General features: G+C 36.6%; 1 protein-coding gene across 1 annotated transcript in view; it reads right to left on the reverse strand.

The window, feature by feature from the left end:
• Nucleotides 1-3,421: 3,421 nt before the first annotated feature.
• Nucleotides 3,422-24,126, reverse strand: part of COL28A1 (collagen type XXVIII alpha 1 chain) — a 59,531-nt gene continuing 38,826 nt past the window's right edge. The window contains exons 26-36 of the mRNA XM_005480804.4: nt 18,302-18,370; nt 16,029-16,097; nt 12,135-12,203; nt 10,431-10,511; nt 10,305-10,340; nt 10,088-10,124; nt 9,225-9,779; nt 7,875-8,062; nt 5,594-5,810; nt 5,018-5,194; nt 3,422-4,353 (exon numbers count right to left, since the gene is read on the reverse strand). Of these exons, the coding sequence (XP_005480861.2) occupies nt 5,025-5,194; nt 5,594-5,810; nt 7,875-8,062; nt 9,225-9,779; nt 10,088-10,124; nt 10,305-10,340; nt 10,431-10,511; nt 12,135-12,203; nt 16,029-16,097; nt 18,302-18,370 (1,491 nt within the window). The 3' untranslated portion in view covers nt 3,422-4,353; nt 5,018-5,024. The remainder of the gene's footprint in view (nt 4,354-5,017; nt 5,195-5,593; nt 5,811-7,874; nt 8,063-9,224; nt 9,780-10,087; nt 10,125-10,304; nt 10,341-10,430; nt 10,512-12,134; nt 12,204-16,028; nt 16,098-18,301; nt 18,371-24,126) is intronic.

Consider the following 24,126-nt stretch of genomic DNA (forward strand, 5'->3'; position numbering starts at 1 on the left):
TGCTGAGCATCTCTCTCCCCTGCATCCTTGTTGCCCTGTTTTTTTAAGATTTTTCTAAGCCTTCTGATGTTTACATTCTTGTCATGAACTTTCTCACACACTGTCTGTAAGTAACTTATTGTTTTACATTCTTTTATAGAGGAAGAGAAATTTGATGGACTGTTGGTTTGTCCAGTGTCATTGGAGAGGTGGCACTTTCACCCTCCAATCTACTGTCACTTTAAAAAAATCTATAAATGTTGGAGTCGGAAAATAAACTTCCCTTTTTTACCTCGAGAACAGGGGTATGTGCACGCCGTGTTATTTCGTGTCTCACAGTGACAAATCCCTCTTCCCAGCCTCTGTTTCTGAAGGCACATCCTGGGGCCTTTCTGATTTGTTGGTCAGTTTTTTACTGCTCTGGTAGGATTTTTGTTTAAGTGTCCTGAAAGCTTTAAACTGCTGAGACAGGAACACCAGTCAAAATTCCAGCAGCATTTGGGATTAGTTTAGTTATTTTAAAGCTAATCCAAAACTCTTTGGGGGTTTTACTCACATGTTGAGCTTTTGCTTGCCAGATTTATTCTTGTCAAAGCACTTATTGACCACTCCTTTTATAATAAGAAATGGTTTCTTTGTGCCCCAGGGTTAACTATGCCAGATGTTGGTGATCCCTTTTGCCAAACCAATAAAATGCAAAAAAATCTCCCTTCTCCCTCCCTGTCCACTCTTAGGGAGGTTACAGCTGCCAAAAGCAGGGACTGTGGGACAATCTCTCCTTCTTTTGTCTTACAAATTGATCTAAAATAGGTCTCACATGCATTAGAATGCCAAAATAGAAAATCTTTATGGATTACATTTCAGAGTATTTGGCTGAATTTCTACATATTCCTGGTTAGGAATATGTCACACTTCAGTAGCATTTGGCTAAAAATTTGAGTTTCACTTATCCCTAAAGCTTAGAACTGATTTTGTCTCATGAAAAAAATATAATAATTCTCCTGGAAGTAAAGACCCTTATTTTTAAGGCAGTCCCAAGCAAACAAGTCTAGTAAGTAAATATAATTTATAATTCATATTTTGTTGTCTATCTACCAAGTATGGCAGCTGAGATGTCTGCTTACATTTGCCTGTGGAATTTCAAAACCTTGACCTGCTGCAGATTGGCTTCAGCAGCACCTGCAAGAGTTCTACAACTGGGAAGGTAAAATATCAGCCTAGAGAGACAAAAATGATTCTAAAGAATGATTGATAAGAAGCTACAGGAGGAATAACAGTAACATCTAAGATCTCAGTGCTGATCTTATAGTTTCTCATGTGTCAGCAAAAAAATTGCTCTACTTGCTGGTAGAGCTGGGGTGTCCCAGGTCACACACCTGCCCATGAATGCTTTGGCCCTTTCACTGAGGGGTGGAGGAGGGGGAGTTATTTGTTTTGTTAATTACAAAGAATCATCAGGTTACCTATGAGAACATGTTTGTAACTCTGTGCTGTGATGCCCTTGCAAGCTTTGGGAAGGGTGTTCTGTATGTACAGATGGTATCAAAAGAGTTCAGGAAGCAACCAAGAAGTGTGGGAATGTGGCACCAAATCTATACTGTCCATAAAATGTTTCCTTACAAATGGGGATATTGGTCTCAGCCATGCTATCAATAGCATAATTTATAATTCACCTTTTTCTTCTTCTTTATTTTTCTTTTTCCTTCCACTTTTCCTTCCAGGGAATGTTTTTGATGACAAGTTCCAAATGAGGAAACACATCAATCAGTTTTCCAAGGGTGTTTAAAAGTGCAGTGCAGGAAATGTTGCATATCTTCAGTCAATTTAGTGTAACAGAGAGGAAATTTGAAGATGTAAAAGAACAGAGGAGTTTCAGAGAGCAGACAGCAGGATGGTCAATGCAGAGGCAGTGTTACTAATGTTTGAGTGAGTCCTAGGGACAGACAGTGAGTGAACTGGGTTAAGGCAAACGATTTATTCTGTTTGATAGTTGTGAACAAGAGAGTGGTAGAGCTTCTCAAAGTGAAAAGCTGCTGCTGTTCTATGCTGAGCAAATGAAACACTATTTTCCTGTTAATTTTCTGAGTCTTTTTCTGAACTCTTAGAATCAAGGATGTCAGAAAAAGAATTTATCTTATAATGATCAGTTCTAGAAAAGTCTGTTATTCACTACTCTTAGCTTTTAAGGTTTGTAGCATTTGGCCTGGTCTAGCAGAAGATTTAAGGATAAACTATTCTAGCTTTTAAAATCTGGCAAAAAAGAGTTTGTTTGCCTGTGAAAACTGTAATTCTCTCAGCAATGATCTTGTCTGATTTGACACGAGTCGGGAATAAACCAGTGGATGTTTGGCAAGCAGGGCCCTCTCCTGGTTCATTGCCCCATGACACCCTTGGGACGGCAGAGCTGGGTGAGGAGACAGAGGAGCCAGTGCTGCCAGTCACTGCTGATGCAGATTTAGGGAAGAGTCCTTTCAGGGAGTACTTATGTGCTTTTCCATGGTTTGCTAAATGTCAGAGCATAAATTCAGAGTTTGCAGTCTGGAGCCACACAGAAAGACCTGAACAGAAAAGGATGTTCATTTCAGGATAATCTGATTTGAACAGCATACAACTTTCAAAACAACCTTACAGCCTTCACTTTCCCCTCTTTGCTACAAAAAGCTTAGACAACTCTACATGAAAGTGGGAAATAAAGCAGTGGTCTTTTGTATAACACTGGTTTAACTGCATTTAAACAAGTCCTTGCATGCATGTTAAAGAGTAACTGCTTGTTTTATACCCTTGTTAAGTTACAAATGATGTCACTATTTGTACTAAAGTTTGTCAGCTTTACCAGAAAGGTTTTCAATAAACTTTATAGAAGATATTGCAAACCCATAACCTACATCTTCATATTTATTCCCAATCTCATTGTCCCCAGTATTTTTTAGACTGATGTATTTCTTTGTCTGGAGATCTGGAGCTGAACACACAGCTAATTCCATCCCTGAAGCAACTGCCCAAGCGTGCAAGATTAGAGCAGTTTTGAAAGATCTTGAAGATTCCTAATCTCTCTTGCAATTCCAGTGGGCTTTGCTGCTGTGACTTTCCAGGTGCAGCTAAATGTAAAATGTTCCTGGTAGGATTAAGGGGATCTTCATAGAACGCATAGTACAAGATAATGTCTTTCAGTTTTACTGTTCCATGTCACACAGAAATTAATTGTGCCCTTGGAGGTTTTTTGAATGGTCATCATGTTATTATGAGTATATTATCATCATTTTAGTTCTGAGTATAAGATTAGGATGTTTTCTGGGGCTGCTCTCAATTTTTTAATTAAAGGCCAGACTTTTGGGAAAAAAATTAAAAACTTTAAACTCTACTTCCAGCACAGTTTTACACAGAATTAGGTTTGCATCCTATTTGCTGCAAAACAAGTTCATTTTGCAAATACATCCTGTCATTTATTTACAAATTGTGCAAGTCAATGTTTGAACATATCAAGAGTTGTCCATACAGCCTATGTAGATTCCATTATTTTGTTTACAAAGAAATAATGATGCTTGACTCTTTATCAGGCATTACTTCCCAATTTAATCATATTTGTCATTTTCAGTTTTAACAATGAGCTCATATTGGGTTATGGCTAACAGTAGAAAGGATATCAGTAAACATTAATACATATCTTACAGTGCTTTTCCCTTTTTTTTAAGTTTAATAGCATATATTAGATTATTAGAGGAAAATAACTCTTTATTTTTTAACCCAGAGACCCTGAGAAATTGAAATGTACTGACTAGCTTAAAGGACATGAAGAAACCAGTTTTTAATGTAATTCTAAATGAAAGTCCAACCTTTATAATTGAAACTATTACATTGATGTTAATCCAAGTGTGGTTTAAAAATGGAAAAAACCCTAATTACCAATAGCTGTGTTACATTCCAAAGAAGAACTCTAATAAATGGAAATCTTTATTTATGTCTCTAAATGCTGTATTGAGAGTGCTAATTTCAGGAACTACTCACTACTGTTTAAATCTAGAGCATATTTTATTCTTCCATGAGACTTAGAGACCTTGGTCATTAACCAAGTGTAAATATTTTTGCTATTTTAATCCTAAAATAGAATCTCATTATTCCCATGAGCAGTAGTATCAAATTACTGTAAATTCAGAGGGAAAAGTGTGTGTATGTGTGACTTCAAGTTATTGCTATGATGTTGCAGCTAACATACATTATGCAGGAACCTGGTTAATGTGCAGACAGCAGTGGGGAAAGCAATAAAGCACAGCAGTAATAATTTCAAGCTAACACATTATTTTGGATTCTTCTCAGTCAGTTCTTCCTTAGTACACATGAACTTTCAGCTTCGAGAGTTCCCAACAGAAGTAATTTCTGGAATTAATAAGAAATTGTTTAATTTTCCTGAAAAGTTTTGAAAAACATGCTCTGCAGCTCAATAAAATTTTCCTATACTGAAAGTAGAAATAGAGTATTTAATGCAAGTTATTTGGGATAAGTTATATGGCTTTTATAAAGGCAGTTATGCACTATTGATAAGAAACCTCTCTGAAGGCCATGCATTGCTCACTAAGCAGATGTATCAAAGATAGCCAGTATAGTCTGTCTGGATTTCCAAAATGTAAGGTCCCTCCCCAAGGGAAAGTCATAGATTTGAGAGGGACAGTCTTGTAAGCTGTGAAATAAATAAAACTAAAATTGGGATAAAGAATCAGTGGAGAGATGTCACTGAAAGATGAATGCCACAGTCTGTCCTACTCAAGATAAGTGATCTAGAGAAGTGAGAAGCGAGTAAATAGGGAGGTGACAAAGTTGGAGTTGGTGACAATATTGTGTTCCTCTAAAGTAGTTAAGTACCATAGTAAAGTAGTAAAGAAAAGGAGTGACTGAAATGCAGAAGGACCTTGTAATTTTGACTGTACAGGCTATGAGTGAAAAGGAAAACTTTAGATCAAAACTTTGGAGTTTTGATTAATTTAAAATAAAACATAAGCAAGAAAAGAGGTGATTGATGGAGGATCAGAAGGAGACAACTTACTTATTCATCAATCAACACAGGTTTCTCGACATTCTTTTTCTGTTTCAAATCTATTGTTGGTACCATCACAACCTCCATACCAGAACTGGCCACAAGAATTGCCAGCCTTGTCATAATACCATTTCACCACATAGTTCCAACAATCTCCTGGTTTCATAGGTTCCAAGCACCTTGGATCTGAAAGTGCATCAGTAAAAGTTAGCTTGAATTCTGGGAATAAGTTATGTTATCTTAGAAGTGCCTCCTTCAGTAAGAAAAGCATCCCTTTTGTTTTCTTTCTTGTAGTGCCTGGCCAAATTCCACTTCTATTAATGACTTACCTGAACAGGCCTAAAAAAATAAAGGATTAGTTGGAAGCAAGACTGCATGCAGTTGGTAAACACAGGTATCATCTGAGTCCAAAAATCTGTCTCTGACTGTGTGTGATGTCTGTAGACAGAGCACCCAGAAATACAAAACATAATAAAATCTAAATCATATTGAAAGAGGGAATGGGGTTTGCTCATCTTCTTTTTTTTTTTTTTTTTTTGGTACAGACTTGCTACCCAGAACCTGCAGACAGAATTTATTACTCACTTTTTTGGGTTCTTGCTACCTCTGCTTGCCACGCAACTGGCTGGTGATCTTCAGTAGCAGTTCCACCAACAAAAGGATTGACAACTGGGCTCAGGGGTCGGATTTCAGATATGTTATAAACTGGGGGAAGTATTGATTGACTGCGAGGAGAGGTGGTCACATTGTGGCCCTGAGCAGATGGCAGAGGTTCAGTGTGTGCGGATCGCGATGGATTATGCTGCAAAAGGAGTCAAAATCTTAAAACTCTGTCTGAGCATTATGCTATGACAAAAAAAATAGAATTATGCAGGAAACTTTTTCTAAGCAACATAAGAAAAAACACTCTTAAAAGCAGATTAGTTACTGTGATGATTTAGTATGGAGCCATAATTTTCTGACCATGAGACCATAATGAAAAGGGAAAGTAATGCCTCTGATTTAGCCACTAAGCGGAATTCATTCAATTTAAGCTAAATTCCAGTCACTACTTAGTCTGCAATACAAATAAAACAAAAAATGGGAAGAATTTTTGGGTAAGTCACTATTGCTTAACATCTAGTACACCCATTGGGCACGATCTGACATATTCAATCTGTCCTATTTCTGGTTAACAGCCAGTTGCTAATTATTAGAATTTCAGAATTTACCTTGATAGAAGTGTTAAGCAGTCAACCCTGCTCTTCAAATTGCAACTATTATCTAAAGATTTGCCTAATATTTTGGTATATTCAAGAAGATTTGTAAGGTCCCTAGTACAGTACAGTACAAACAACTGCCTTAATCAGACATTGATTACCTACTGAGAGCAGAAAGGAATTTGATACTATTCAATATCTTCCCATTTACAGGCCACCACTAACAAAGTCAATTTGAGAAAACTCTTCAGAGTGACTGGAACTCAGTCTAAGTGGAATGTAACGATGTAGACAATTTGTCCAGTCCTTTGAATTTTGCATTTCTTCTCTAGGTCTGCAAAAAGACTGTATTTATTTATGATAGTAATTCAACAGTTTGAAGATTTATCCATAACAGCCAGCCAGCACCAAGTGTGTGAACATCTAATCCTATCTGATATATCTATGAACCTACCTAAGAATCCTTTCTGATTCTTATCACATGTTTTATAAAATCAGCATTTATTTAGGTTTACATTTATTTTTCTTAAATAAACTGGAATTTTGACAGAATGTCAAAACTGACCCTCAGTGTCCCACAGATCTGTCTAGATCTGTTATAAGACCAAAACCTAAATTAATCACACTTACCAAAGGAGCTCTTATTCTTGGAAATTAACCTAGATTTTGAAAGTGAACTATTTAATTATGAATGATATTATATAAACAATACTACAAGGATTAATAGTGGATAATCCATTGGCTCCTCCACAGGAAGACACTAATATTTAATTATCTTTAATCTCTATTCAATTAATATTTGAATACTAGTATCATGGTCTGCTATATCCATTCCATGCAGCTACACAGGTTTGTATATCATATATTTTAAACAGTTTATCCATCTGGTTATAAGGGCAAGCAAAGCTCATTTTGTAAAGCCCTAAGTTTTTCTTGACTATTTTAGGCAAAGCAATAAAAATGTCCTAAAGAGTTGACAAATATCCTAATCTGATGCTCCAACAGTGGCTGAAAAATACCAGACACCTAATAAGGGAGCTAAGGTGATCCACACCTGCAGAAAATATCATCCATTGCATCAAAGCTCTCCTGTCCTGTCTGTCTGTGCAGCAGCACTGTTTTAGAGAGAAGAACCTCAATGCAGGTCAGGAGGAATTTAAAGCTGGAGAACCAAGAGTAACAAATAAGGACTCCTAGAAGTACAGCCCAATGTGGAAAGTAAAAGAACACCAAAAGATTAGTGACTTAGAAATATGGCTGGGAACAACCTGGAAAGTGTCTGACCATGACAAGAAGGATTGTACTAACTAATATAATCAGCTTGCATATAAATAAATGTCTTATCTACTGTGCACCTGCCACAACAGAAATGTAAGAGTTTTAACTCATTTCTAAGATTAATAAGACCTAAAAAAAAAAAGTGAGGACTCAGCATTTATTGCAACCAAGAGGCAGCCTTGCCTTATTTCTTTTGTAAACATTTGTTCCCAAAAAATAAATTCACTCTAACTTGAAAAGTTTTTTTCAAACACTTTGGTCTAGTCAAATGACACATTATTTGCATATTAAAATGTGAATAAATGGTAAAATAAAGATGGCAAAATATTCAAATTCAAATTAAGACTCATATTTTAAAAACATTTGACAACTGCTACTAGTTTACTCACTGGGTTACTAGATCCTTCTGTAGGAAGTATATCAATCTTTGAAGTGGTTGTTTTAGGTAACAGGCTATTAGCATCTGTCCTGGCAATTTCAGGTTCCGGACTTGGAGAAGGAGATAAAATATTGTAATATCTGGTGTACACTGCAGACTCGTTCTCACAGATTTTTGTGATCAGTTTATTTTCAAGAACTGAAAAGATTAATGAAATAATGACATTTTTAAAGGGTAATGAAAAGAAGTCACAATGATTTAGAACAAGGTTTTAGTGCAATATTAGTCCTAAAGTTTTAATTACAGTGACTTGTGAAAGACCATCTTCTGTAGTTATGTCAAAATGCAAATGATAAGTAATGAAGTAACACAGTCTCTAAATTATTTTATTTTAGTGCCATGTTGTTCTTTTAAGAAAAAACAGATAAAAATACCAAGTACCTCTAAGAAGTAGAAGTCATAGCAGAAAAGAGAATAACAGTTAAAAAAATGAGGGTGAATGAAGGGAAGTGTTTATACATAAGAAAGAAAAAGAAAAACTGGGCAACAGTTTTCTACTTATTTGCAAAACCAAAAAATACCAGGGACTGGGCATATTTTTATGTTGAATGCTGGAGCCTGAGTCAAGGACTTAAATTTAATCCCAGTGGGAACCAGACCAGAGCTTGGATTTTTGTCAGTGTCTTCAATCCAGACTTAACTTCATTTACAATCTCACATAGCAAAATAAGTTGACACTCAGGAAAAGTATAGGCTGGTCTACAGTTAGTCTAGATCAATGTACTTTTTTTTGATGGGTCATTATAGATTTCCTCTGGATTTTCTCCTGATTTCACCCATAGCCACAGATATTTTTCAAGCCACATACATTTTTTTCCCTTAAACTAGGGTGAAAGCACAGGTTTTCCTTATGGCTTTCAGAAAAAGAAAAAAAAAAAAAAAAAAAGAGACAGAGTCCTTGCAAGAGAGAGTGGAGGGATTCCAAGACTCACAAAATGCAAAAGAAAGAGAGAGAGAGAGTTTGAGGTGTTACACCAAAGTGGAAGGAAACCTGCATCTCTCCAGGATGAAACTCTGGCCAAGCACAAAAGGACTGTGAAGCAAGGCTTATGCAATCTCTCACAGAAGAGGAGTACCCCAAAGAAGACGTGGGCTTAGAAAACTGATGTTAATTGTGGTTTATTGCCTCTGCAAGAGGTAAAAATTTTGGCAAAGGTTTCATTTGGCCAAAGATGATGCGAAACAAGAGTGAGCTTTATCCAAAAGAGAAATAAAAGCTGCCACTCAGGCTGCCATGCGTGGCCATGGGAGAGGCCAAACATTCTTTCCAGCTTCCTCTTACTGAAATAGTTACTTTTACCTGAAAGCGTTACGAAGTCGTCTATCTGGTAAACATGTTCTTCATCAGGGTCTGTTGCAATGAGCTGCATTTCTTTCAGGAAGTCATCAAAATGAGGATCAGTCCTTTGTACAATCCCAATGACAAAAATCTCAATATTTGTAGCATGGGCCTCTCTTACGATGGTGTCCAGCTGTACTTTATCCCGGTCGTCCGCCTGTCCGTCCGTTATGACAACAGCCACCTTCCTGACGGCCGGGCGCGCTGCCTGGAACAAGTGGATGGCTTCCTGGATGGCAGAGGCTGTGTATGTGCCTTCTCCTAGGTAGGGCATCTCGTCAACAGCTGATTTCAGGTGCTCCTTGCTGGTGTATTGCTTCAGAGTAGACACCAGGTCCACTCTGTGGCTGAAGTTGATAATGCCAATGCGGGTTGTAGCGTGGTTGGCCGAAACCTTGTCAATGAATGTTTTCATAAAGGTTTTGATGATTTTGAAGTTTTCTGGCCCAACACTTTCTGAGCTGTCAATGACGAATACTAGTTCCAGTGGTGTTGTTTTACATTTGATACCACAACCTAGAAGAATAACCATTTCAGACATTTTATGAGAGACAACCTTCAAAAAATGAATTGGACAATTGGACTCACATATCAGATTTAGTCAGTTAAAACTCAATTAATTAATTAATTTCCAGTTACTGGTACTGATCACAGGAACAGAGCTGGACCAAATTACTTCAGGTAGAGTTCTGGCAACATAGTGAGCATTGTTTTCATATCAATGGTATCCTGACACACAAACATGCAGAGGAAAAATCATTCAGTCAATATAAATTTACTGTGTTTTATCAGAACTACTTTTTTTTCCATACTGGAATGCTTACCACATATTTCATGGATAAGTCTGATAACATCTTCTCTCTGAAAAAGAGTATTCATTTGTTATGTGTTCTAGTGTTAAGAATGCTGAAAAATTTATTTATTTACAAAAATACAGACAGTGCAATATCTCATAAACAGCCTTGTGTAAGATCACATAGCCATCAAATAATTTTCCCAGATAAACTGCTATTGCTTCAAATAATTTATTTACCTACTTACCGAAAGACCAGGTTCACCTTTTCTTCCCCCAGATCCCTAGAAATGTGCAGAGTGAGATACTTAACAAAAGCCAAATTTGCCTAGTTTCTACTCTGTAATTTTAAGTAACATGAAAATGTGTTTTACCTTTGGCCCTGGAGGTCCTGGGTCTCCAATCTCTCCTTTGGCGCCTTTGCTCCCTGTATCACCTTTATCTCCATAGTCTCCCTAATTGAAAACAACGGTATTAAATACAGTCATAGCTCCAGTTTTGTTGTTTGTCAGAGCTGGAAGTAAGGTTCAATGAGCTTTAAAGATAAATTTTCTGGCTCTTTTGGTTGATTTTTAATTAATAATTTCTCCTGTATGTATTATAAGGAGAAAATCTGAAAGCAGGCTCTCAGAGAAACCAAAATGGGCAGTAAAAGCATCTTTAAGAAATTTCTGTGAAAAATTACCCTAGTTCTAGAGGGGGAGTAAAGACATCTGTATGCAAAGAATATATAATGTTTGCTGCTCTTTGATTTTCTTGAAGTCTAAAACAATGTTTATACTGGACCTATGCTAATTAATACTTAAGGAGAGATAACTGCCTCAGATCAGCCACTGTGCTGAAACTCACTCCACCTCTGCATCAAAGCCAAACAAAAACCTGTGAGCTTTCAAAGGACAAATGAAGAGGCATGCTTGGGCCGCTAAATCCATTGGAAAATACAATGATTCACATTTAGAAGCAAATTGACTAGACCTTTTGACTTCCAAAAAGTGAGTGGGTTCTGCATTATAAGACAATTTTCACACAATGCAGGTATTAAACATCATAAATAAGATTCAACTTCTAAATTAGACCCTTTTTTCAAGAAGAAGATTGTCCAGGACAGATTTTTTACTTTTCTCTGGAAATTACTAACCAGCTTACATTTCACTTGAAATTTGAAAGTGTATGAATTTATCTAGATTACTGTCTATTTTGATGTTATTCCTCATCATTGCCCAGCCAATGGAATCTCACAGCTAACTCCTGTGTTACAGTTCTTACACTTAAATATACTAAGACCTGATCTTTTTGGTACATATACAAAATTCCTGCTGAACTAAACCATTCCTTATCATCTGTGTCAAGTCTGCTATATTAATAGCAAACAAAAAGTGAGTATTTGGAGAGATTTACATTGGATCACAAAGATTAGTCAATATACAAGATGAATATGACAATTCGTGAAAATATTCCAGTTATTACTATTATATTGTGGCATTTGGAATGTGAGTGAAAATAGAACTAGGAGGCAGGAATTTGAATCTGTGTGAAAGAGCTTGATATTCACATGAAAGCTCCCAAGCTGTTAGATGTGAATAGCTAAGTGTAGGAAATCCTCACAATTTTTATAACAACCAGAAAGTTATTCAGTAAGGAAAGACTCAAGCTTGGGTTTCAATCATTGTAGAAAAACCAAGTCAAGTAAAGCAAAGCCATTAAATGATGTTAGTCATAAAGCAATTCCTTCCTTTTTTTTTTTTTTTTTTTTTTTTTGTCAGAGCCTGGCAAATAAAAGGGCATTTTGTAATACCTGAAAAGTATGAAAAATAAATAAATACATAATTTTAATAACTTAGAATTACTCTTCTGCCAATGGAGATAACCTCATTCTAGATCCTACTTTGTAATCTGATCCTTAATGACCATTAGGATTTTCACAGACCTCAAAGCTGACAATGAGTAGTAGGTACTTACCATGCTGGCTCTATAAGGTAAGGTCTTTGTCTTCTGTTTCTCTTCAGACCTGTCACACCAAATAACCAATAAAGGAAGAAAACCCTCTTCTCTTTCCTTACTGCAAACCTAGGATTTACCTTTTGTCCAGGAAGGCCAGTTCCTACTGATCCCTTTGGTCCAGGAAAACCTTTACTTCCTTTTTCTCCCTGAACAAAATTATGAAACTTAAGTTTAACAAAATTAATTTACATTAATGAAAATTAATGTAAAATCTATGCTGTTTCTATTCACTTTTACACTTTTGTACTATGTGATGAAGCACACAATTTTCAAAACAAAAGTGGCCTAAGGTTGGAGAAATAAGCAATCAGCTATTATTCAGAACATACAATAAGAAAAGTATACAATGAAGAATATATTCCTGATTAATTAAATGAAAATTTGCCATTCCACTGAAAGAGATGAAAGACAGAAGTAACTTTTCAGAGGCTCATCCTGTCTAGAAGCAGTAAAATGTGGTCCAAACCAAATTTTCTCTAGAAATATCCATTCATGACCTCTCCAGGACAGACTCTTTTTTTCTGATCTTAAGTAAGTGAGAAGACATCTCTACTATTCACAGTGTGGAAAGCAGAACACCTTTCTGCTGATAATTCAAAAGACAGTATCTGTCCAGTTACAAAGCTCAAAATTGCTTATAAGGATTGCTACACATACTCTGCTGCATGTACTTAGACTCAAAAAGCACATCCATGTGGGGGACCACAATGTTATAAAACACAGCTGTTATATACAGAAAATGCTTCATAGCTTCTGACTTCCAAAAACTTTCTTGCTTTATTTAATAGTGTAACACAAATACTTTTTACAGATCAACTGCTGTATGCATTTTAAACACAGTTAGAAGTGATTACATTTCCTGGTACATACACGCTTCACCAAAATTCACATTACACAATTAATTCACATAACAGCAGTGCCTGATGAAGATAGCAAAAGCAGTTCCAGAGAACGTCAATGACATTAGGAGCAGCTATCACATGTATCAAACCTAACTATGATCTTTTTGCTATAATCTCTTTTTTAATGCTTGTATTGGTGCTCACAAATGGGTCTAAAGGGGTCATATTTCTCATAATAGACGGAGAAATGCAAAAGCATTTCCAAGTATTTCCAGCCTTCACCTAAGGTGCACCAGTGCAGCAGGACTGATCACTGACTATTCCTGCTGTCCTGGATAGGGGTTTATGGATTTCTGCAGGCAAAGAAAAAACTGCACACTTAGCCAACCTTCCCTTCCTTGTACTGAGGGCTCCTGGCTCCCAGGAGCTGGGAATTCAGCAGGAGTTAGGCAATGAGAAGCAGCTCCTCAAAGACACAGGGTACAAGTCATGTCCATGGATGTTTTTCCCTGTTCAGATGCCAGATCTGACAGAGATCCTGCTGAGATGCCAGCTTCTGCTTGCACTGGAGCACTGCTTTCACAGCCTTGCCCTGTGAGTATCTCTTGGTCCACTGGCCCCAACTTGGGGAGTGAAATGCTCTGCTTGCCACCAGGGCTACCTATCTCTGACCTGCTAACCAGTAGCCTCTTGCCTCTGGAAGCAGAACTTCCTCTCTCCCCAGTTTCTCACAGCAGTAGCAGTTCAGACAGTATTAGGTAGACTGAAAAACAGTGGGTATATCAAATTCCATAGCTGATCCACTAGGGGGATTTCCTGTAAATAGGAAATACTCCTAAGGTGATGGGATGCACAAGGCAATTTATTTTGCACTGTTACAGGAATTCACAGTGGCTATTTAATCTAATTTCCTTTAAGACACTTTTTAGCAAGGTTGTGCTTCTCAGGGCCCTCATTTAGGTAATAATGCAAATGACTTTTAAACACAGTGAAACAGTGTGCCAGTTTGTTTCAAGGCTTGCTGTTCAGCACTGGGACAGTCTCTCCTTTCCGCTCGGGTCACCCACAACTTCCCGGTTAACTCCTCTGCAGAGCACATACATATGAACCAAAATGAGGATATGCTGTGTATTCCAGTGGTCCTTCACTAGTAATAAATGTCAGACCAAATAAAATGGTAGATTTCTTGCTGCCGTTTGTTACTGCCCATTTGACATTGTTATGATGGTGTTCAGGCAATGAAAACTGAATGGGACCTACTGCTCTAAGTAAGCTCATACCCAGATAGCTGACATTTCTCACAAGCACACATGTGAGTTTCATCCTTTAAAACATCAACCACAGAATCAAATCCTCCTTCCTCTACTTGTGCAACAAGTATCAATCAACATTAGAAGGGTTTATTATAGATTCTATAACTTAGTAAAACCCAAGAAGCTATTTAAAAATATTTATGGCTTTGACAGTTTAATTCATGTACATAATAAATTCAAACCTGACCACCAGTATTACCAAAATGAACTGAGTGCAGATCTAAGAATGTCTAGACTGTGGTTTTGAAAGGGAACCAAGCATTAAAAAAAAATCTGTGAATATAGCTGTCAACATAAAGTAACTTGAAAACCAACTCATTTTTGGCATGCCATTCTTACCATATGCAGACTGAGATCTCTCTCTTTATATAAAAAAATACTTGAGTGATATTGGTAGCTAAAGTGCAGTAGTAGAGTAACTTTATTCTGACAAAGAGTGGCCAAAAAGAATGAAGTTTGATATGTGAAGAAATAGAAGGGTAAAATAGACAGACAACAGTCAACAAGCATTAGTGTGTGGAGGAAACTGGCACTACCAGAGCAAGACAGTTGCAAAAGTCGCTCAGAAATAAGACTTATCTAAAAATAATTACATATTTTTATATAATGTTCCTAAGAATTATATAAAAATAGTTATATTTTTAAAGGCAATTGTTTAGAAAATAGAAATGGCAAGACTGATCGTACCCAAACAAGCCATGGAATACTACAAAAACAACAGGAGCTGAGTTTGATCCACCATATCATTACAGTTTTGTTTTCAAACCCAAAGACATTTCATAAACAGGACACATTACTTTCCAGCATCCCTAAATTTCACAGCCTTGTATTAGAAACATGCCTTTGTTTGATGGTGTGTCAGTGAACTGGCAAGTCATAAACAAAATAAATTCTGAAGGAATCTGTGCTTTTCTGGTAAAGCTTGTATGAAATAATTCCTCAATGGACCAAAGAAAGATTATCCTCTGAATCATTTTGCAAACAATATACATTTTCATAAATTTGGTTTTTTATTTCAGAATGTCACTGTTTTCCAATGAAGACCTGTTTGCCAGTGAATTCTCTGATGCTTTTAGTATCTACAGCCAAAATCACAGTATGAAGAGACACCTTTTCTAACCAAACTAGAACATTGACCCTTTTACTGAATCACTGGTGGTTGACCACTTAGAGTTGGAGACCTGAGCACAATACTCTTGATCCAGGAAAATATTCAATCATATGCTCAATTTTAAGCACATTGATTTAATGAAAATTGGAGAAATTTGGGTTGTTCTCCATTGGACCATCCAGTTTTAATAAATTTTTCCATGCATATATGACAAGGCAATTTAACTACTGAATGCTCAGAATATGTTTGTGTTTCTCCTTTTAAGGAGACAACTTGTGGCTGGAACTGGGTGACTAAAAACGCAATTAAGAGTATGTGGGTGACTGCCTAATTTCATTTATATTCCTACATGTGTTTAACTTACTTTGTCACAGTAGGTCTCTGTTACTGCCTCTTACAAGTGCAACCCAGAGAAAACTATGGATCTAGGTAAATCAATAAGATGTGGCAGAGATAAACCTTTTGTCTCCGGGTTAAATATATTTTTCATTACAAGAACAATAGGAGAGCAATTGGATGCAAACAATACTGAAAATCCAGCAAATAAAGCAAATATTGCATATCTTATGAATACAAAAATTAAGTGTAAAATTAATATTTCCAGGAGTTCACTGATTTGGTGGCAAAGACAGAAAGAAGATAATGAATCTCTTTAAGAAACAGTTTGAGAAGAAACTGAACAGATATCACATTAGCATGAATTACCTTGTCTCCTTGTATGCTGATGCCAGGGGGGCCAGGAGGACCAGGCAAACCATCGCGTCCCATAATACCCTGTAACAGTCAGCAAAAAAAAGCAAAAAAACGAATGACTGGGAGGTAAACTCCTGGTAACACTAAGGAAATAATCCCAAAGTCACTGCAAGCAACAGAAGTAAAACCAGGTAAAGGATTCTGGGTCTGATTCTTCTTTGGTTTATGGTTTCTCACTGTGGGTCTTAGTAATTATCCTGGCAAACTCTCAGGAAAGCAAAGGAACAATTAATTTGAAAATAATCAAAGAATAAAATTTACTCATGGCACAGAGTGATATTTTCCTCATTTTTCCCTACATAGAAGCAAACAGAAACCATGTTAACAGAACAGCCTCATGTAGTCACAAAAGAGAGGCACAACAGCAGAGACACAAAGGACCAGAGCTGTAAAACCTAGTATAAGTAAATCTGCCAGGTATTTTAGCTAGTTCTTTGGCACTATGGGCATATGCCAAGCCCCTGAGGTGCCACAGTTTCTAGGAGCACCAGTCATTCAGAAAATCCTAAGTGGGAAGGGATGAGAGATAAACCAAAGCAGGATGTGCTGATTTGTATCCACACAGTCAAAGTCAGACAGAGCCCTTGTGTTTGCAGGCAGGCTAATTTAACATTTGAAAGTGACCAAGTGAAGTATATCTTTCTGATTACATCAAAACTAAATGATTGATTTTCCTTTTTCTAAAAATTTATTTTTAATTGAAAAACTTTTCAAAATTTGAACATACTTCATAGAAGTTTCTGTCAAACTCAGGTTGAACTTTTGATTACTGTCTTATAATAAATAATTACTGTGCTCCACTACAGTAGTGGAAATCATTCAGTGATATGTATATTACCTAGATTTTGTATATGTTGAATATTTAGGCAGAAGTAGAGGAAAACTTGGTCATTGTGAAATATAAATTTATAGATCTAAACATTTAACTTCTAGATGTTAGTGATGTTTGAAAAGTCATCATTTTCATCTCTGGAGACAAAAAGTTTGTTACAAGTTTTCACAAAACCTCTTTCAAAAAATACTCTCTCTATATATGCATATATATATACATATATATATATGTGTATATATATATATACATGTATACATATACACGCATACATATACATATACATATACATATACATATACATATGGATCATTTCAACCACAAAGCCTTCTCTTTGCCTGAACAATCTCAGTTCTCTCAGGCTTTCTTCATAGGAGAGGGACTACATACACATCCTCACTCTGGAAAACAAAATATTGTTTCCCCACAGAGAATTTCCCTCACATTTTTCCTTCTCACAGGCTTTGTGGAAAGAGCAAGTAGTGTCATACTAGGATTTTGACACTTAGTCCAAACTTACTCTTTTCAAACAGGCTGTGTCAGTATGATTAACCAAGATATTGTTGCAGCTTTCAGAAAGCAAGGTAAAATCAGACCCATCCTGATTTAAAAGTATTCATGCCCTGTTGTTTATTGCCTATCTGCAGTTGGTAATAGCAATGTTTCTTCATTCAGATACTAGTTTATTCAAAATGGCACTGGAGGGTTCTGTTATTCTCTGCTACTATGCAAAAAGATACAAAGGCGTATCTTAAACTATCAGAAAGTGGGGAAATATACACAATGTTTCTCCTTATTGCCTTTGTAAAAAAAATTGATAGAGAAACCTGTAATAAAGAAACCCAGGCAAGTACTGAATTTCTTTTCTTATCAGTATGTCTTTTCAAAATTATAAATCACTTTAGTGAAGGGAGAAAAAATTGCCCAGATGTTGCATGCTGGTTGCTTATAGAATTAACTTTTTGTTTTCGTATTTCTTTCTTAATGGTTTTAATGACAAAATAAATTGGATTAAATTTGATTGAGCAAAAATTGCAAACATAAAATTCACATTTAATGTATTTTCCAGCACAAAATAATATCTTGGAAACAGGACAGATACAAGCAGAAGAAATGCATCATTTAGTTAATTTACCAGTCTGATAGCTCTGTTCAATCTCCAGATATAATCTCATAAAGTTTAGCTGCAAATGCAATTTTCATCCCATTAGTATTCTTCCTAATCCAGTTGCTAGAAGTGTATGGTTAGTGACCATGTTTACATGCTTGATTTCTCCTGAAGCTGCACCAATGTAAATCAATAACTGATGAAGATTGTTTGGCACCTGAGAGATCAGGGTCTGGCTGCCAGCATCACAAAAGAGCACAAAAAATTTCAACATGGCATCATACCAACCTTGGGACCCATGTGTCCCCATCCTGGAGGTCCTGGGGGCCCAGGATCACCTTTGATTCCATGGTCTCCCTGAAAATAGTCGCAGCAATGTCAGTCATCACCTAGCAAATGTTACATCTGCCATCCACTTATGAAACAGTCAAACCGCTGAGTTTAAAAAACAAACCAAACAAATGCTACATAAATAAACAGCTCCTTCATAGATAGGTATTAAAAAATCAAAAATAAAAAAGCCCAAAGTACAGGCACCCACATCATTTAAGCTCTAGGTGAAGAACATTATTTCCCTAGCAAACATCCACATGATTAAAATCATCAACAGAGTTAGGACCCTACTTTGCAGGCTTATCAGCTACAAAAACAAAGTAAAAAAAAAAAACCAACCAAACAAAAAACAAACAAACAAACAAAAAAAGCAGACCCATTTGGAAACATCACTGTTTTCCCATCATATTTGGCAGGGATCACATTACTAGGATGGACAGGGAGCTTACTAGTGGAACCACAATCATGATGCTCTTAACTGATACTGTGCTTGTTCTGACACTAGAGAAGTTCACTTCCAGAACTGCCAAATGTAGGCATTTATGTAAACAGAATGAATTTTAATAGCATCAATATAGATTATAGCACCCGTTCTTGTTTAAAAAAAAGCCCTAATGTACATACATTTAGCTTGACTTCTGAAGGAAATAAAGCTTAAGTTATATAGTCTGCCTGTGCTTCTGCTTGTCTGTGTTCATTCTCTTTTTTTCTTCCAGAGTATTTTGAACTCATCAGTTGATTTCAGCCAAATTGATCAGAAAGGTACAGGCCTTGACCATACTAATTTTCAACAGTTTTGGTGATAGCTGGAAGCTAGGTAACGGAGACAACTTTTTGACATTGTCAATTAATGATTTTACTGAAGAACAAAGAAAATCCAGAGAGAACTGATCCCTCAACCATCAGGCAGAGAAAAGGCAGCAGCCCTCTGGTAAGGAGAAAATGAGAGTAACAGAGAGCCTGGTGCTGCCCCTCGTGCTGCAGAAAAACCCAGCAAAGGAGGTGGGGAGTCAGGGGACATCAGTGATAAAGGGAATGCACAGGGACACATGAGGCAGTTTCATTTTCCTCAGACCATAGTTGTTCAAGTGAGGGAATAGGCACACATTCAACACATGATTACTAGAAAAGTCACATCCATTCCTTGAAAAGAAAAAAGTAGCCTATAACTAATAACTTAGAGATGCAGGATATTTTGATTTGTGTTTAGCTTGATATTTCTAAACTTATTCCTCTGCAGGCAAGTGCAAATAAAGAAATGCACTAAGAAGCTGTTGATCATCCAATATAGTAAAAATAAAGCAGAAGAAATGGTATTTCTAGACAAAATTAAAAAGAAATCATTATACAAACTCTTAATTGTACTTCTTTTTGCACTTGGAAAAGCTGTAGAAAGGGCTGTGCCTGCAGAGGGAGCATTCGATCTAGGACAGAGGTGCAAGTATAAATCACGAATCACAGATGTCACTTGAGTTGTGGTAGGTGAAATGAAACAGCCTATCAAACAGATTAAAAAGGAAAAAAAAACCCAGAATCTTCTACTGATTTTCTTTATATTCTGGGAAGAATGTGTGTAGTCATACTGACTGCTTTTAGGTGCAGTCACTAGAGTGACTTGGGTTCAGTGACACTGAATCCAAGGTTCAGTCTCTAGTTATGCAGATATACTAGGGCCCAAACTATGCTCAGGTATGGAGGATTAGGAGAGGTGGGAACTCTGATTACAAAGGCTAAGGCTCAGACTAAGTTTATAATGCTCTTCTTCCTGATGTAACATTTAGCTTTTGAATTTCTTTCCTGTTTCATCCAAAGCACTAGAGACTGGCCAGTTTGAGTCAGGACATAGGCATGGTACATGGATGCTCTTAGATTTAAATTGCTGTGTCAGGGTGATTGGGTAAAACTAAGTGCCATGTTCAGCTGGGAGGAAATTTTTCCCTCAGATGACCTAAGGCATTTTTATCAGACCTTCCTTGCCAATGCAGAGCCATGACATTGCCAATGTATCCATCTTCCTACCTAGTACCTTCTATTATCAAAGGAATATTTATTTGTTCTCAGTCCCCACAATCTCAATACAATTTTAAGCTGTTTGTCGACCAGCTCTTCATGAGCAGAAGTTGTGCAGAGCCGCCAAAGCTTTCCCTCCCTGTCCAAGCCTCTCTCTGAAATCTGCCAGAGATGTCAGAGCTAAGAGATACAGATATTGCATTAAAAGGTACTTTTTTAGGAGACCCTGGAATATTGTGGCCTGTTAAATAGCCTGTGAGCTGCTGTAGTGGAAACTGAATTGGAGGTTACCAAACATAAATGATTCCTTATGGCCCAGTACCCAGTACACCTAAAACCTGCTTTTAGACCAGCCCTGACCAAAAACAGCCTAAGGGTGACCTGCAGTCATCTGCCTCTTCCTCCCACGGGTAACACAGTCTTCCACAGGGTCGTTGCAGGTGAAGGATTGAATTTTAGCCTTACATGCTTAGTTAATACCAGATGTGCCATTGAAAAGCTCTTTTGTAGAGCTTTATAGTAATCCTCACAGTTTCTGTATTTCTTGGTTTAAAGAAAAAGACTTTTCTTTTGCTTTATGAGTTGTGAAGTGGAGCAGTTCTTTTTCCTAAAGTATCACACTAAATCGTCCTTCAGGGAATTCATTTCAAAAACTATTAATACTGTTCTTTGATGAGGTCTAATTTATTTCCTGCATTGTGCTTGTAGACAAGCTTGACACCATCAGTAAAACAGTGAACTAGAAAAACACTGCTGAAGCAAGAAATAAAGAGCTGAGTCAAGACACTATAAAGTGCAGAATTCCAATGTCTATTCTGTACCTTTATTCAAGAAAAAAAACATTAAATGGCCTAATGGTCAACTGAAAAGTAAATCTTGGATTTTCCAATATATATACCTCATTTACTGTGAAGGATGTGTGTTTGATACTGAAACATACAGCAGACACTGCAATACTCTCTTCAGTGAGAGTTAATGGATATAACAGTATTTGTAAGAATAACATATTTTTAAAAAAGGAATTGCATCTCTACTTTCCACATTTTAGTTCAAATACGCAAGCCCCAAGCTGCAAAAGTTGTTTATATTGCAACTGGATCCACCCCAAATGTTCATGCACGAGGGACTGTGCTAAGGATTTCAATAATCTTTCTGCTATCCAGTTACTTGCTTTATTTCTAGTGCTGGGCTCCTGCTCCTCCGTGTCTGTAACTCACCTCCTAGCTGGCAACAGTGCTTTTAAATCAATTTTTTATTATATTCGGACATTATGTGCTTCTGTTTTAATGCTACAGAACATAGGGTTCTGCCAAGACTGAATGCATCCCACATGTTTCAGTTTTGTTTTCATGTGAATTTGACCTCTGATACATAAAATTCCTGTCTAGCAGTGTGCACATATGTGAGCCATTTCTAAAAGCAGAGAGAACAGAGCTTTGATTCAGATGAGTGGAACATTCCTATATAATGATCCTCAAATGAATTTCAAATTAGCTAGTCTGTAAATTTATGAGCCTCTTTTATCAAATAAATGTTCATTTTTTATATGCGGAGATTGTTGCTGCTCTTTTTTTTTTTTTGGGGGGGTGGGTTGTGTATAAGAGGTAGCCAGTGAATTTACATTTCATTTTAAAAAACAGAATATTTTCCATTTTATGAACTAAGTTCTAGGGGAATTCTTTCAATTCAAGTGAATTCTTTTTCCTTGTGGCACCTTTACTACCAAGATGTTATGCAAAAATTAAAAAATCAGACTGTAATATGGGAATGAGAAAAAATGTTTATATATTTACTTTCTTTTTTTCCCAGTTCACTGTTTACTATGTCTGGTGTGGATAAAGAGAAGTAAATCAGACATGTTACATCTTGCTAGATAATGCTTGCTTTGCACTCATAGAGTGCAAAAGCTACAGCTGCTCACTCTGCATAGAACAACAAACATTTCATGCAACATGACTAACACACATATCTAAGGGCATCATCAAAAAGAAGCCTACCTATTTCAAAATAAAAAATACAAATTAATTTTTTTACCAGATGTTTTTAACTCTTGAATTTTTTATTATCCTGACAGAGTGTTAGACAAGCATTACCCTGAGCAGGCAGGTTTGGTGGACAATATCACACTGTAACAAAATAAAACATGTAGATCCATGAAAAAATTTCATACAAAATTTGGTGTAAGGATGATTTGCCCTAATTGTGTTGTGCTACTTGCAAAGACAGCTACTTTGCAGGGTTCTGTTTTTCAGTAACTTGGACCTTAGATTCAAACTACCTAATTTTGACAATTTTTGTGACAATGGAGATGACTTGATGGAAATAAGACACTTTTAATTTACATGGCAACTCTGATCTGACCTGGAATTGTCAGGAAACACAAGAATAGTGAGAACTATTTATCAGTTTGGTTTTGCCTAAGATAAGAGAATCTATTACTAGACATTCAATTGTACTATTAGTAATATTAAATATAATGAAATTATTAGAACTTCACATGCTGGTCTCAGCTATTTCACCTTGACTTAGTCAAATCTGGATCACAGTACCACAGGCCTTTTGCCAAATTTATTATTAATTAATAATTTCCACTAACACAACACAGATCATATCCCCTCACAAAAAGATGCTACCAATAAACTCGCTTTACTGGCACCATGAATAGAATTCACTCCACACATCTTGAGGAAGGTGATACTTTTTATGCTGTTCATAGCTGGAGAAGGGACCCACAAATAAGGATTTTATGTCTTTATAAAGGAATATGAACAACTCTCTTCAACTGGCAATGATTAACATTACTCAGAGCCAAGTTCATCGAGTCTGAATGTCAACCTGGCAGTAGCACAGTAACCCCACATCCACTGAACAACATCACCCAGTGCCAGATCCAGACAGCTCTTAAACACCTCTAGGAATGGTGACTCCACCACCTCCCCAGGCAAACTATCCCAGTGCTTGACCACCCTACCAGTGAAAAACTTTTTTCTAATATCTAATCTGAATCTCCCTGTCTTAGCCCAAGGCCATATAACAGCTTAACTATGATTTAATTAAAAATATATGTTATTTTATCACAAGACTTACAGTGATTTAAAAATAACTGTGATAAAAAGATTAGATGCCATGTTCACCACTGCAAAAAGTGGGCATATTTACTTTTACTTTACAACTTTTACCCCTTCATCCCCAATGCATTTCATGATTCCATACTGTACTTCCATCTTTCGTGATCTAGGTTGGAACTTTTCTGATAATTATACAGCTGAAGAGTTTCTTGTCCCAGCACTTACATTAATTCATGGTTGTAAGAACAGAATGGACTTGTGAATCACTTTTGAATCTCTGGTAACAAACAGGCACCATGATTTTTCCACGTATATTTCTGTATAGCCGTATATTTGAGATACTTTTCAGAAACACAGCCACAAACACTGACTTCAAAACTCCCAGTTGTGAGAAATTTCACTGTAATTATTCTAGTGATTTCCTTTCACTTAAAAAAGGAAATTATTTATTTCCATTTTGGATTTAACTAAAATTTATTTCTATTACTCCCCTCTATTCCCACTGAAGTTGTCATATACACTTCTGGACTTCATAATCCTTCAACCATGGCATCATAGTGGGAGATCATCATTTTTGATAGTGTGACTTTCCAATTCCTTTTCATTAGGAAACACTATTTTCCAGAATTATGCATTTAGGAAGCAAGGAACAATTCAGATGCAATGATACCCCTAGACATCCTGAAGTCATAAGTTAAGTCT

The sequence above is a fragment of the Zonotrichia albicollis genome, chromosome 1 (assembly GCF_047830755.1).
Source record: "Zonotrichia albicollis isolate bZonAlb1 chromosome 1, bZonAlb1.hap1, whole genome shotgun sequence".
NCBI classification, from domain to species: Eukaryota; Metazoa; Chordata; class Aves; order Passeriformes; family Passerellidae; genus Zonotrichia; species Zonotrichia albicollis.